At 41.4% G+C, this 13,728-nt stretch overlaps 2 protein-coding genes across 2 annotated transcripts in view; one reads left to right on the forward strand and one right to left on the reverse strand.

The window, feature by feature from the left end:
- The window catches only part of KCTD20 (potassium channel tetramerization domain containing 20), a 91,595-nt gene extending 79,579 nt beyond the window's left edge, over window positions 1-12,016 (reverse strand). Inside the window, exon 1 of the mRNA XM_015237498.3 lies at window positions 11,888-12,016. The gene's annotated coding sequence lies outside the window, so the exon portion shown is untranslated. The remainder of the gene's footprint in view (window positions 1-11,887) is intronic.
- LOC140687869 (uncharacterized) lies at window positions 11,103-12,442 on the forward strand. Its single transcript, XM_072945816.1, has 3 exons — window positions 11,103-11,118; window positions 11,551-11,766; window positions 11,931-12,442. Exons 1-3 carry the CDS (start codon window positions 11,103-11,105, stop codon window positions 12,440-12,442), a joined length of 744 nt encoding a protein of 247 aa, XP_072801917.1.
- Window positions 12,443-13,728: the final 1,286 nt, after the last annotated feature.

Raw genomic sequence — 13,728 nt, forward strand, 5'->3', positions numbered from 1 at the left:
CACCAAAAAGCTGCCTGTTCAGTGATTATCACCCTTACTCTCCCAACCCACAGGACAACGGTTTCTGAAGTTTCTATCTTCCCAGTCTCTTTGTTGGGAATAACTTATTTCCTTTTCTTATCACTTTACTCCTGAGTAGTTTATCAACTTTCTGAGCAGAGGCCCAGATGAGGCCTTTCTGGGATATGGGCCAGGGGTGTGTCAAAAGCCTCTCTACCCTCACTTTACACACCCAGCCCCTGACTATGAATCAAAAGGATTAAGGCTCCCTCAGTTCCTGGTGGCTTTAGTGAAGTCAGCCTTCTGGGCCTAAGTTTCCACATCTGTGAAATAAGTAACAGCATGCTCCCTCCTGCTTACCACATTAAGTTGTTAAGAAGTTTCAAATGAAATAATGTATTCATTTATTTAACAAGTATTTATTAAGCACCTGTGATACTCCAGGCACTGTTCTAGAAACTGGGGAAACAGCAGTAAGCAGATAAGTAAGTGATAAATACAGCATTTCCTGTCAGGTGCTGATAAGCACCTAGAAGGAAAATAAAATACAGCCAAGTGAAGGGGTCTGATTTTAAACTGAGCTGCCAGAGATGTGAAAAGCACGTGAAAGCAGGAGTAAATCATCTTCACCTACATCAACTTTTCGCCTGTCATCTGCCTGTCCCCCTTCTCTTTGGCCTGTGGTTTCTACCATGAAACTCACACCCGAGACAGCCAGTGCTGTTAGTTTCTGTTATGTGCAACCTAACGCAATCCTAATGGGTATGAATAATGAAGACAGGAGCCCAGGAGGAGACCACGTAGCCCAGAGCTATCCCTCTCTGTCCGGCTCCTTTGCCTGTGGGGGAGCCACAAGCTAAGACCAATGAGATCACAAAGTCTCCTGGACAGACCTCACGGCTCCAGGTTAGGCCCATTTAAACATCCAAACTCAAGGAAGCCCTGTGTATCATCCACAGTGCTCTGGCTAGAAAGCCCCGGGGTTCTAAATATGGCTCTTGATATCCCAGAAATTCGATTAGGAAGGGATTTCCCCTCAGTCAGATGATCACCCACTCCAGCCAGTGACATACTCAGGTTATCAACCCATATATCAGCCACAGTATAGAAAAAAAATTTTTTTTGTGATGAGACTGTCAGGATTTACTCTCTTAATGGCTTTCATATGTAACATACAGCAGTGTTCATTATATTTATCATGTTGTACAGTACCTAGTACTTACTTATCTTATAACTGAATGTACTTTTTACTACCTACTTCCAATTCTTCCCCCCACCCCCAACACTCTTCCTTTGGTAACCACAAATCTGATCTCTTTTTCCATGGGTTTGTTTGTTTGTTTTTGAAGACTAAGTGACTGACAAAATTATGTTAGTTCCTGGCACACAACATAGTGATTTGATATTTCTATACTTTTTGAAATGATCACCACAATGTCTAGTTACCATCTGTCACCATACAAAGACATTATGTAATTATTGACTATATTCCTCACACTGTACATTTCATACCCATGACTCATTTATTTTGTAATTGCAAGGTTTGTACCTCTTAATGTCTCTCAACTATTTCTCTCTTCCTCCCCCCCTCCCCTCAGGCAACCACCTGTTTGTTTTCTGTATCTATGATTCTGTTTCTGCTTAGTTATGTTTATTCATTTGTTTTGGTTTTTAGATTCCACACATAAGTGAAATCATATAGTATTTGCCTTTTCCTGACTGACTCAATTCACTCAGCACAATACCCTCTAGGTCCATCCATGTTGTTGCAAATGGCAAGATTTCATTCTTTTTTATGGCTGAGTAACATTCCTCTGTGTGTGTGTGTGTGTGTGTTTGTATCACATCTTCTTTATCCATTCTATTGATGGGCACTTAGGTTGTGTCCATATCTTGGCTACTGTAAATAATGAATATCTTTTTCCATTCCTCGTTGTCAATCTGTGTGTCTTTAGGTCTAAAGTGAGTCTGTTACAGGCAGTATATGGGTCTTGTTTTGTATCCATTCAGCCACTCTCTGTCTTTTGATTGAAAAATTGAGTCCATTTACGTAAAGTAATTGTTGACAGGCGTATACTTATTGCCATTTTAAAAACTATATTTGGGTTGTTTCTGTTCTTTTTTGTTCTTTCTTCTTCTTTTGCTCTCTTCCCATGTGATTTGATGACTATCCTTAGTATTATGTTTGAATTCCTTTCTCTTTGTGTGTGTGTATCTATTATAGGTTTCTGGTTTGTGGTTACCATGAGGTTTATATATAACTACATATATAACTATATACATATATATAATATATATAAATTAAAAACTGCACAGTCCATGGCCTGCTCTGTATCTTCTAACATCCTCTTACAGATTAAATTGTATCCCCCAAATTCCTATGTTGAAACTCTGACCTCCAATACTTCAGAATGTGACTATGTTTGGAGATAAGGTCTTCAAAGAGGTAATTAAGTTAAAAGAAGGTCATTAGGGTGGGCCCTAATTCAATCAGAGACTGCTGTGTTATAAAAAGTGGAGATCAGGACACAGAGAGACATCGGAGGTGTGTACGTACGCAGAATAAAGACCACGTGAGGACATGATGAGAAGGCAGCTGTCTGCAAGCCAAGGAGACAGACCTCAGAAAAAATAAACTCTGCTGGCACCTTCAACAGCCCCAGAACTGTGGGAAAGTAAGTATCTGTTGTTTAAGCCGCCTGGTCTGTGGTGCTTTGTTATGGTAGCCCGAGCAAACCACTACATGTCCTGTCCTGGGTTCTAGCCCTTTAAGCCTTCGTGTTATGGCTCAGTACTTTGATAAATTAGCCTGTGATGATGTTTTAATGCAGGTGATGGAATCCCTCAAATTTCCCTCAATAATGTATCTGAACTTGAAACATGAATCTGCAATGCCTAATCCCTAAACGGGATTGGCAGTGAGGTAATACAGATATCAGCCCAGCACCCCTCTTGCCATCCTTCTGTTGATAACTGATTTTGCCTCTGGGAGCGGCTCTCCTACTCCATCAAAGCCTCCTGCTCCTGGTGATGCGGGAGAGCCCTCTAACCTAGGCAGGGCCATTGAGAGACACTCATTTCCCTGACCACAGTGATTGGGCCAGAGATGGCACATGACCCAGGAAACGCCAATCAGAGATCTTCCCTGGATTTTTCTAACTGGAGCTGGCAGGGAAGTTATCCCCAAACTGGTGGTGGCCATGCCCTCTGCCCTGAAGGGATGCCAGGGAAGCAAGAAGGTGATGTAGGGTCCTGACAGGGTCTGTCCTGTCCAATCGGTGGGATTTCTGAGCTATTTTGATCCCTGTGGATTTTATACATGCACACACACGCACGCGTACACACACACACACACACACACACACACACACCATGGAATATTACTTAGCCTTAAAAAAGAATAAAATCATGTCATTTGCAGCAACATGGATGGACCTGGAGATTGTCCTTCTAAGTGAAGTAAGCCAGAAAGAGAGGGAGGGTGACTGAAGAGAGAAAGAGTACAGACACTCAACCTCCCACTAGTGCCACCAGGGCTGTGGGTTGGAAAGTAGGAGACAAATTGGATAAGTTATTAACATCACATTCTGTTGCCACAACTTTTCTCCCTTACTCTCGAGAAGGGACTGGGAGCTGCTCTGCACTCACATTAGATGAGCACCAAAATCAGCCCAGGCTCCCCTTGGCTTGCTGGTCATTCTGCATTCAATAAACAGCAGCAGCTGGTTGATCAGGACCAACATTTCAGAGAGGTGGAATGTTTCTTTTTTTTTTTTAATTTTATTTTATTGAGTTATAGTCAGTTTACAATGTTGTGTCAATTTCCAATGTAAAGCACAATTTTTCAGTTATACATGAACATATACTATATATTCACTGTCACATTCTTTTTCACCATGAGCTACCACAAGATCTTGTATATATTTCCCTGTGCTATATGGTATAATCTTGTTTATCTATTCTATATATACCTGTCAGTATCTACAGATTTCAAACTCTCAGTCTGTCCCTTCCCACCCCTCTCCCCACTGGCAACCACAAGTTTGTATTCTATGTCTATGAGTCTGTTTCTGTTTTGTATTTATGTTCATTTGTCTTTTTCTGTTCTTTCTTTTGTTTTTAGATTCCACACATGAGTGATCTCATATGGTATTTTTCTTTCTCTTTCTGGCTTACTTCACTTAGAATGACATTCTCCAGGGACATCCATGTTGCTGCAAATGGTGTTATGTTGTCGGTTTTTATGGCTGAATAGTATTCCATTGTATAAATATACCACAGCGTCTTTATCCAGTCACCTGTCGATGGACATTTAGGCTCTTTCCATGTCTTGGCTATTTAAATAGTGCTGCTATGAACATTGGGGTGCAAGTGTCTTTTTGAAGTAGGGTTCCCTCTGGATATATGCCCAGGAGTGGGATTACTGGGTCATATGGTAAGTCTATTCCTAGTCTTTTGAAGAATCTCCATACTGTTTTCCACAGTGGCTGCACCAAACTGCACAGAATGTTTTCTGTTCATCAATGTTTGATTCTTGTGGAATAACAAATGGTTTTTACTTCATTCTTTGCATTTTTTTATGTATTTTTCAAATTTCCTACAGGGACGAGATATCTGATTAAAGGGCTATTAGGAAAACCATAATAAGCATGATTCACGACTACATTGCCCTTTGTCTAGCCTTTTCTCTTTCGTATCTCACATGGCTCCGTCAAGGTAAGTATTTGTGAGCTGTATCAGTCAGGGCTCAATTGAAGGAAAACAGAAACTACGTCAGCTAATTTTAGCAGAAAATGAACCAAGGGCTTACAAAGTCATTCAAAGGGTTGGAGGAGTGGGTTCCAGGTGGGACCTCTAGGAATGTTCCAGAACACCACCACCAGCCAGCAAGGGGGCCACCCTTGCTCTATGAAGGGGGTACCCACATGCTGGGACCCTGCTGATAAAAAAAATACACAGCTTCTCTTAACCTTCCATGTTCCAGCAGTAGCTGGATCCACAGAAAGTTGCCCCCTGCTCACTTGCTCCTTCCAAATCACAGGCCAGAGCATGTAATTGTCAGATCTGAACTCACACCGGAAACTCAAGCTGCAAAAGAGCCTGGGAAACACACTTTTCGGCTTTCTAGCCTGTGAAGTAGAGGAAGAGACACTCGGAGGAGGTTGAGAAGAATATGAATGGGTTCAGTCCATCAGGATCATCAAGATTTTAATATTTAATAAAGTTTAAATAAATTTAACATTTAATATATTAAATTAACATTTAACTTGGTTCAATACCTATTTGAGCTAAACAACTGATGGTGCTTTTTGGTTTTTTTTTGTATTGGCACTGTGAAATGACTTTTTCCCCGTCTGTGAAGTATACAAATTTACCCCTGAAGCCCTGTCTGTGACACACCCTTGAAATCTGGAGAAGTGGTTTCCTTTAAGAAGTTCTCATATCTGACTCTGAGTATTTTGCGTTTAGGTGATGCTGAAGTGAATAACTGCTTTCTCTACAGGAAGTGAGAAACTCCTGTGTGTTACTGGAGGCAAGAGTTTCCGAGTATTCTCTTGAGCATAATGAGCACGTCCTGGAGGAAACAATATAACTTGATTAGTCGATTTTTTTTTCAATTAAAGAACCAGCTGCTCAAGAACAAACTCAGATGCCAAGAAGCATTTGAGAAGATGCTTAGTGTCACTAATAATAACTGAACAAAGGCAAATTAAAACGAAAGTGGCTCATCCGATGGACAGCAATGAACAGGTTCAGTGGTGTCGTGAGTGAGAAGATGCAGCTGTTCTCACAGACCACAGCTGGAGGTGTGAAGGGGTACAAAGTTCTGGAAGGGAATTTGTCAGGTTGACCAAAGATTTAAATGTGTCTCCTTTGTGACCTAACCATTCTACTTCTTAAGAATATATCTTTCAGAAATGTCCTCACATAACACAAAAATATATTTAGAGAGATTCTCTGAAGCACTGGGTCCTCATCCTCTCCCCTCCCCTCCCTGCCTGCCTAAGTTGAGGTGGGGGGATTGAGAGTTCCACTCTAACTTTTCAAAGTCAGGGAGAAAGGTCATCTGCAGAAGGCTAAGGAGCCAGTGTGGGTAAAATGCAATTTTCTTCATGTCATCTTGTGTGGGAAATACTAAAACGTTGCATAACACCCCTCCATACTACTGACTGTCTCTTGGAGTTCTGAACCCTTTCACACACTAAATTAAAAAAAAAAAAAAAAAAAAAAGAATCTGGGGCTTGAAAGGGAGAAGGGAGGCTTTGCTCTTTGGCCAAAAACTCCCTTAAGACAATGTTGTGGAATCACTGCCACAAGAATGTTTTTTTAAAAAAGAAGCAAGTTGTGGAATAGTATATATTGAATGCTCCCATCTGTGAAAATAATAATAATAATAATCATAATAATCATAATAATAAAAATGATGCTAAGCTATTTTCTATTAAAAGTATCCCAGAAGAACATATTCAAAACATGACTCTCTCCCATGTGTGGGGGAGTTACGGGGTCCCTAGTGTTTCAGCTAATAAACAGACATGCATTACTGCAGCAATGTGGTAGCTCTGCTCCCAGCAAAGTTGGCCCAAGAGGCTTGCCTACCTGTCAATAAAGCTCTTGTTTGGTAAGATAAGACCTTCCAAATCTGTCCTGGACAGCTCATTTTCTGGTTTCCTAGGGGAAGTGGAGTGATCTTACTTATCAAGTAACCGAGAGCACAGTCACCTGCTAACGCAAAAGGCCACCTCTTCCCTGAAACATGGCTCCTTCCAGGTTGGGCCCTAGTGCCTGAAATCTCCCCATCTGATCCTGGGGAATTTCAGGACCGTCAGAAGGGCCTGGCCCTCAGGTTTCACCGTGCGGGCAACCTCTGCAGGTAGAAACCTGGTCTACTTTGGACTTCAATGGAAAGTCAGCGCTGACTAAGAATGAAAGTCACTAAGGGCAGAAAAAGCTGTGAGGAACACTAGCGATCAAACATGCCTTCAGTTCCCTTGATACTGGCTTCACATTTTTTACTTCAAGAAGAATTATTTTCTCTTTTATTTCATTTTATTTACTTACTTTTTAGGGCCATGAAGGGAACATTCTGAAATGACAGGATGGTACTGTCATCTGTCTGACACACACCCCTTCTGCTGGACAATCAGGCAATTAAAGTGAATGCTCCCGAGTGCTTCCTCCACCAGGAAGGGGAATATCCCAGTGGGTTCCTGACTCAGAGGAGACAGAGGCAGCTGAATCATGAGACTGGGTTACAGTAAGCTGGGTGGGGGTACCAGGACCTGGAGACCCAGACTGCTGAATGGCTGTGTGTGAAAGAGTATGTATTAGTTCCCTGTAGCTACCCTAAGAAATTGCCACAAATTCGGGGGCTTAAAAAGACAGAAATGTACTCTTTCACAGGAGGCCAGATGTCCAAAATCAAGATTTCAACAGGGTTGGTTTCCTCTGGAAGCTCTGAGGAAGAATTCATTCCAGGCCTTTCTTCTAGATTTTTAAAAAATATTTATTTAATCCATATCTCTTCAAGTTTTGTGTGTGTGTGTTGGGGGAGAGAGGTAATTAGGTTTTTATTCATTTATTTTAATCGAAGTACTGGGGATTGAACCCAGGGCCTTGTGCACGCTAAGCACATGCTCTACCACTGAGCTCTGTACCCTCTTCTCCTTTCTCCTAGATTCTAGTGGTTAATCCTTGGCATCCCTTGGTTTGCAGATGCTTCACATCAATCTCTGCCTCCATCTTTACATGGCCATCTTCCCTCTGTGTGTCTCTCACAATCTCCTTATGCCTTTCTTTTATAAAAACATCTGTCTTTGGATTTAGGGTCCACTCTAAACTTAGGATGATCTCATTTTAAGATTCTTAACTTAATTATATCCGCAAAGACTTTTTCTGAATAAGGTCACATTCAGAGATTCCAGGGTTTAGGACTTGGACTTACCCTTCTAGGAGTCATTGCTCAACCCACTACATAGAGGGACCCACTGAGACCAAGGGCAGTTGCTGCTCTCATTGTCCTTGAGCTACAGCAGTTATTTACAGCATGTTGCAAATTTCTCTTTGCCTAATAATTTGCATAATCTCCTATCTGTAAAAGAGGTCCCAGTTCCTAGAGACTAAACTGCATCCTTTCATCAAATTCAGACATGGCAGGAAGATGGGTGTAATGAAGCGCATTTGCAGAAGTAACAGGGATGCTGAATGGAGTAAGAAATAGACACTTTGGGGCACGTGGGGCACCTCCAAGGAACAGGGCCTTCTCGAATCTCCTCTCCCCTCCTCTGCTCCCCTCCCCTCACTCCCAGGCCTTATGCTAATGGGGATCTCTCTCCCCCACAGCTCTCCCAGATGGGAAGATTTGATTTGGGTTTGTTCAGTGGCCAGAAAGCCAGAGTCACTGCTTGGTGTTCTCTTTGGGAGGGAGGTCTTAATAAAGAGGGCCTGGCCCGCACAGCCAGAGTTTCTCTGTGAACCTGAAACCCAAGGTGACAGGTTTGAGGCCCCATGTGGATAGGAAGGAAGCTTTCTGTGAAGCACAACAACCTGGAAGCTATCACTGGGGGAGATACTCCAGGAATCCTCCCTTCAAACCTCCTTTGCTAAAGAGGCAAGCCATTTCTGTAATTCGCCTGGTGGGGACCAAGCCAGGGAAATACTGTTAACTAAATTTCAGTAATAATAATACACATTTACCATAGAAAAGTTGGAACGTGTGGCAAAGAATAAAAAAATAAAACCACCTGTAATTCCATTTCAAAGGAAAGTCATTTAAAATACTTAGGTGGTTGTATTTCCATTTTAAAAAACATATGTGTATGTTTCAACATCATTTGGATTATTCTGCATAAGGAGTTTTATATTCTGATTTTTCTACTTAATGTGTTATAACATATATAAATGGAAGTAAACAGTGTTTACAAGGTGTAGTTATACATTAACAATGAAGTTAAACATTTATAACATTTATTATGTGCTTATTGATTACTTTTAAATTTGTATTTATTTTTGCAACCTTTATAAAATAAGGAGAGTGACACTGCCTGTATTATTTGTTGCAAATAATTTTTTCTAGTTTGTTTGTCTTTTAACCTTTTATGGTGGTTATGATGTGCAGAAGTTTATAATTTTGACTTAGTAAAGTCTATCATTTTTTTGTGCCTCCTCTCATTATTATTGTTGCTGGTGTGTTGTGGGGTTTTTTTTATTTTAACGTTCCTTTTATTAAACCATGTACACTACCGAAATCTAAAGAAACCATAAGAGTTTACAGGAACATAACCAAGACTGATGTCATTCATTTAATATGAGGCTTCATATACTGAAACAATTTATCTTCATTATAGAGCACAGAACCTTAAATTTTTGAAAAGCTAAATAAAATAGTATACCTAATTTCAAATCTGTTCCATGAACATGTCTTTAATAAGCATTTGAATTAACACAACATTGTAAACCAATTATACTTAAATAAAAAAATAATTTTAAATAATCATCTGACATACTTTTAGATGTTATACAACTAGCAAATAACAATAACTTTAACAAAACAAAATAATTTTATTCAACTAAAAAAAAAGTTTGATACTTTAGTCTGTTGTATTTTTTTTTTTTTTTTTTTGGTAACACAGTAAATGTTACAAATTATTGGGTCCAGGCTTCCTGAGCATCTGGAGTATCCCTGTATGCAATCAAATAATGTAAATATAAAATGTTATTGTTAACCTATTAATTGCATAAGGCAAAAATACAGACTTCACCATAGCAAAGATGACTACTAGCTTTGGTTACTATTAGATTCAACCATCATTCATTTACCAAATTTTCTTAGTACCCACTACAAGCCTGGCACTATTGTACGCACTGGGTATACAATGAATTAAAAAAAAAGTTTTTAATCTCCATGAAACTTGCATTCTGTTATGGGAAACAGACAAAACAAACATAAAAAATAAGAATTATAAATGTAGTAAATGCTATTAAGGAAACAAGGCTTTGCTACAGATTAGTCTTTGAAAGATGAATTGTGAACGTTTAAAACCTAAAAATGAAAAAATTCATTAAAAGTTACATCAAGATGACATAGATTCTACAGACCTTTGCGAATGCTAAGAAAACTGCAGACATTGCCCATGAGAACAGAGACCAATGTTTCATTGTCAAAGCTGTTGGATGGCATTACTTACCAATATAGTAGCCTTAAAAAATAATTACCCAGTTTCACAGAGTTAAAAAGCATGTAAACACATAACTTAAAAAAACAAAAACAAAAACAAACTAAGAGGAGCCTAAGGAAACAGGGAAATCAAATGTAATCTGGTATCCTGAATTGAATGCTTAAACAGAAAAAAAAAAAACTAAGGAAATCTAAATAAACTATAGACTTTAGTTAATAATGCAGAAATATTGGTTCATTAATAACAACAATGTACCATCCTAATATAAGATGTTGCATTTATACTAATTTGTAGTAATTTGGAGGTAGTAACAAAAGCTCTGAATTTGAAGGTAGTAATGAAAGCTCCAAATTTCTATCAGTTATCTTCTTTTCAACCAAAAGAAATAAATGTTTCCCACAGTTTAATCTAAAACACCTGATGACTGTCCCGTGACTTGGGAGGAACTAATCTCTCAATGTCTCAATTTTAAAGATGGTCAGGAAAAGTGTGAGAAAAACAATGGATGATGATAATCTCTAAATTGTAGAGTGTGAAGTTTGCATATTACAGCATAAAATTGGAGTTACCACATGAAGTGATTTTAGAGATAGTCATCACGAAATCGTAATCTTGTATCTAATACAAAGTACAGAGACAGCAGAAGCCTCAATAGGTAAATAATACTTTCACTCATCAGAGACTATGGACTATCAACCATAAAAGAATAATTTAGCCAAAATGGTATTACACATTTAAATCTAATTTAAATATCTAGATGATGAATCTATGCCTTCTCTATTATTCCCTAACCCCAAAGGAAATCCTACAAAACAAAGATGTTCGTTATTCTAAAGTCCGCTCTCACAGGAATCCTAAATTTGTAAATGGAAAATACTCAAGAAGAAATGGAATGATTAACACGTCCCAGTAATTTCTGTTTGCATGACAGGAGAATCAGGTGAGACGTGAAAAATTCCAAGTAAAGCGATCAAGGTAAGCATCTGGCAGAGATGGGGAAAGCAACTGACACCGCCAAAGAACTGTCGGGGATTAAAGTTAAGAGAAGAAAACGAGGTTTTCAACAAGACACAGCCAAACCCAAGGGGGCAAAAATCGCCACTACCGCCGCCACTCCTTCACTCCCCATCTACCCCCTCCTCAAGTCTCCTCCAAATACATATCCTCTGCAACCCAGACCAACTCCCCACCCAGGTGAAAACAATCCAAGAGTCTTCTAGGACCCCCCACTTTCCCTCCAAACTTCTCGGGGCCAAGCCTCCGCGGAAAACAACGCTCAGATCCCACCCGCCGCGCGCCCGGTGGCAAGGGGCCGGTTCTCCCGAGTGGGGCTTCCCGGGTGGGCCTCACACGCCTGACGAGCTGGGAAAAGAGCACGGGACGAGGGTGGGGCTCAAGGAGGGGAGCTGGGGTTTTGAGACGACGCAGACGGAGGAAGAAAGGGATGGAAGGAGGCCGGGACTGGGCGGGGTGAGGACAGCTCGACGGGAGAGGCTGGGCTCCGGGGAAAGGAGCCGGCGGAGTCGGGGACGCAAGGGTCAAGATCCGCCCGACGGATCTGGCGAAGAGGAGCCGGTGGCTAAGGAGGGTCGGCGAACACGGGCAAGGGCTGCGGGGTGCAACGGAGCGCGAACGCGAGGCCCGCACGGAGCCTCCGCGCGGGGAAGGGCCGCATGGGGCTGGGGGGCGCGGGGAAGCCGCACACTCACCGCTCTGCGCCCGCAGGAACGCCGGCTTGAATTTCCTCCGCAGAGTCCCGAAGTCTCTCCCCGCGGACATGGTGGAGCCGGAGGAGCTGCCGCCGCCTCGGCCCAGAGACCTCCGGGACGACGCTGCTCCAGCCGGTTGACCGAGGGGCTAGAGGAAGGGCGGGCGCCGAGCTCTCTCGGGCCCTACTGGGCCCGGCGGCGGAGCCAGGCTGGAGGGCAGGGCTCCTCCACACAGACCCGCAGCCGCCGCCGCCGCCGCCGCCGCCGCCTCCCCTCGGAGTCGCCCAGCACCGAGCGAGGCCCGCGGCTGCGACGGGAAGGGGGCCGTGCTGGAGGTGTGCTCGGGGGTCCCAGGGCTGGAGCCGTTCCCTTCTCAGCAGCCCACTGGGGTGCGGGTGGCGGAGCCGGAACGCAGACGCGCCCGGGGCGCCTCACACGCGGCGCCTGAGCGCCGCCGCCGCGGCCGCAGCCCGACCCACCGAGTGCGCGAGCCTCCCGCGCGGCGCCCCGCCAGCCTCTCATTTTTATTCTACAAAGTCTTTCATCCAAACTTAGTTATCTGCGTATTATTTTAGGTTTTTTTTAAGTGGCATTATTGTTACATGTAATGCTTTAATGCGTCTGGAAAGTATTTTACACTACAGTATAAAGTGTAGATCTAAAATGATCCTCTGACTTCCAGGCTGTTTTTCCAACACCATTTGCCGCATAATCCCCTCTTCTCGTTGGTTGGTGAGCTTCCTTTCTCAGTAAATTCGTATGTTATTTGGAGTAGTTTCAGAGTTATCTACTTTTTTTGGTTTGTCCATTAGTTCTTGGTGATACAGCCTTGTTTTATTTCTGTAGCTTTATGATACATTTAATATCCAGCAGAGAAAATGTCCCTTCCTCATACAACTTATTTTTCTTTAACAAAAATTTTGTAGTAAACTCATCTGTTAACTTTATTTCCCAGTGAAATAAAGCCAGGGAAATTTTGTCAATCTCTAAATTCTAATTGTGTCACATTCTTTTAAATTGTAGTTGGAAGTGAAGTGTGATGAACTATGATTAACCGAGAGTTGAATTCTTTTCATTAGCTTTCCGTTCAAGAGTATGGATGTTTCTATATTTTGTTACATCTTTTATATAGCTTATGGATCTAATACAGTTCTTAGAGGTAGTTAGAATATTTAAAAATTGCTATTGTGGCTGGAATATTTTCTGCCATCACACCTTCTAACTGGTTATATAGAAATATAGTAAATAGTAAATAGAAAATATAGTAAATAACAGTAAATAGAAAAACTTTTTGTGTGGATTTACTTTGCACAAAGGTCTTTTGTGTTCAAAAATTTTGAGTTGGTTCCAATTTTCTGGCTGTATAATTATATTTTTACAAGTGATAATATTTCCTTCCTATACCTGTATCTCTATCATCCATATCTATATAAAGGATTTCAATCTAACATGAATGAAAATATGAAATGGGAAATCTCACACATGTGCCCTCAGAAGAACATAACTTAAGCAGAGACTGATTGCCATTAAATGCCTGATTTACAGAAGACTGAGACTTACCTCCTTATCAATGAATATTCACCAAGAATATCTCCCCATCCTCAAGCCAATGAACTTACTGCTTGGACTCTGGCTGGATTTCCCCCTTTTTGTACTCCTTGCCCATAAATAGAGCCCACCCCAAACCCTCAGTGGACTCACTGTATCTTGCTATAGCATGCATTTCCTGAGTTGAAATTCTTCTGCTACTCCCAAATAAACTCAAATCTCTGGTAATCTGAGATTGCCTCAGTTTATCTTCTTATTTAGGTTGATGTTCAATGATGTCAGAAGTAGGATCC

The sequence above is a fragment of the Vicugna pacos genome, chromosome 20 (genome assembly GCF_048564905.1).
Source record: "Vicugna pacos chromosome 20, VicPac4, whole genome shotgun sequence".
NCBI lineage: Eukaryota > Metazoa > Chordata > Mammalia > Artiodactyla > Camelidae > Vicugna > Vicugna pacos.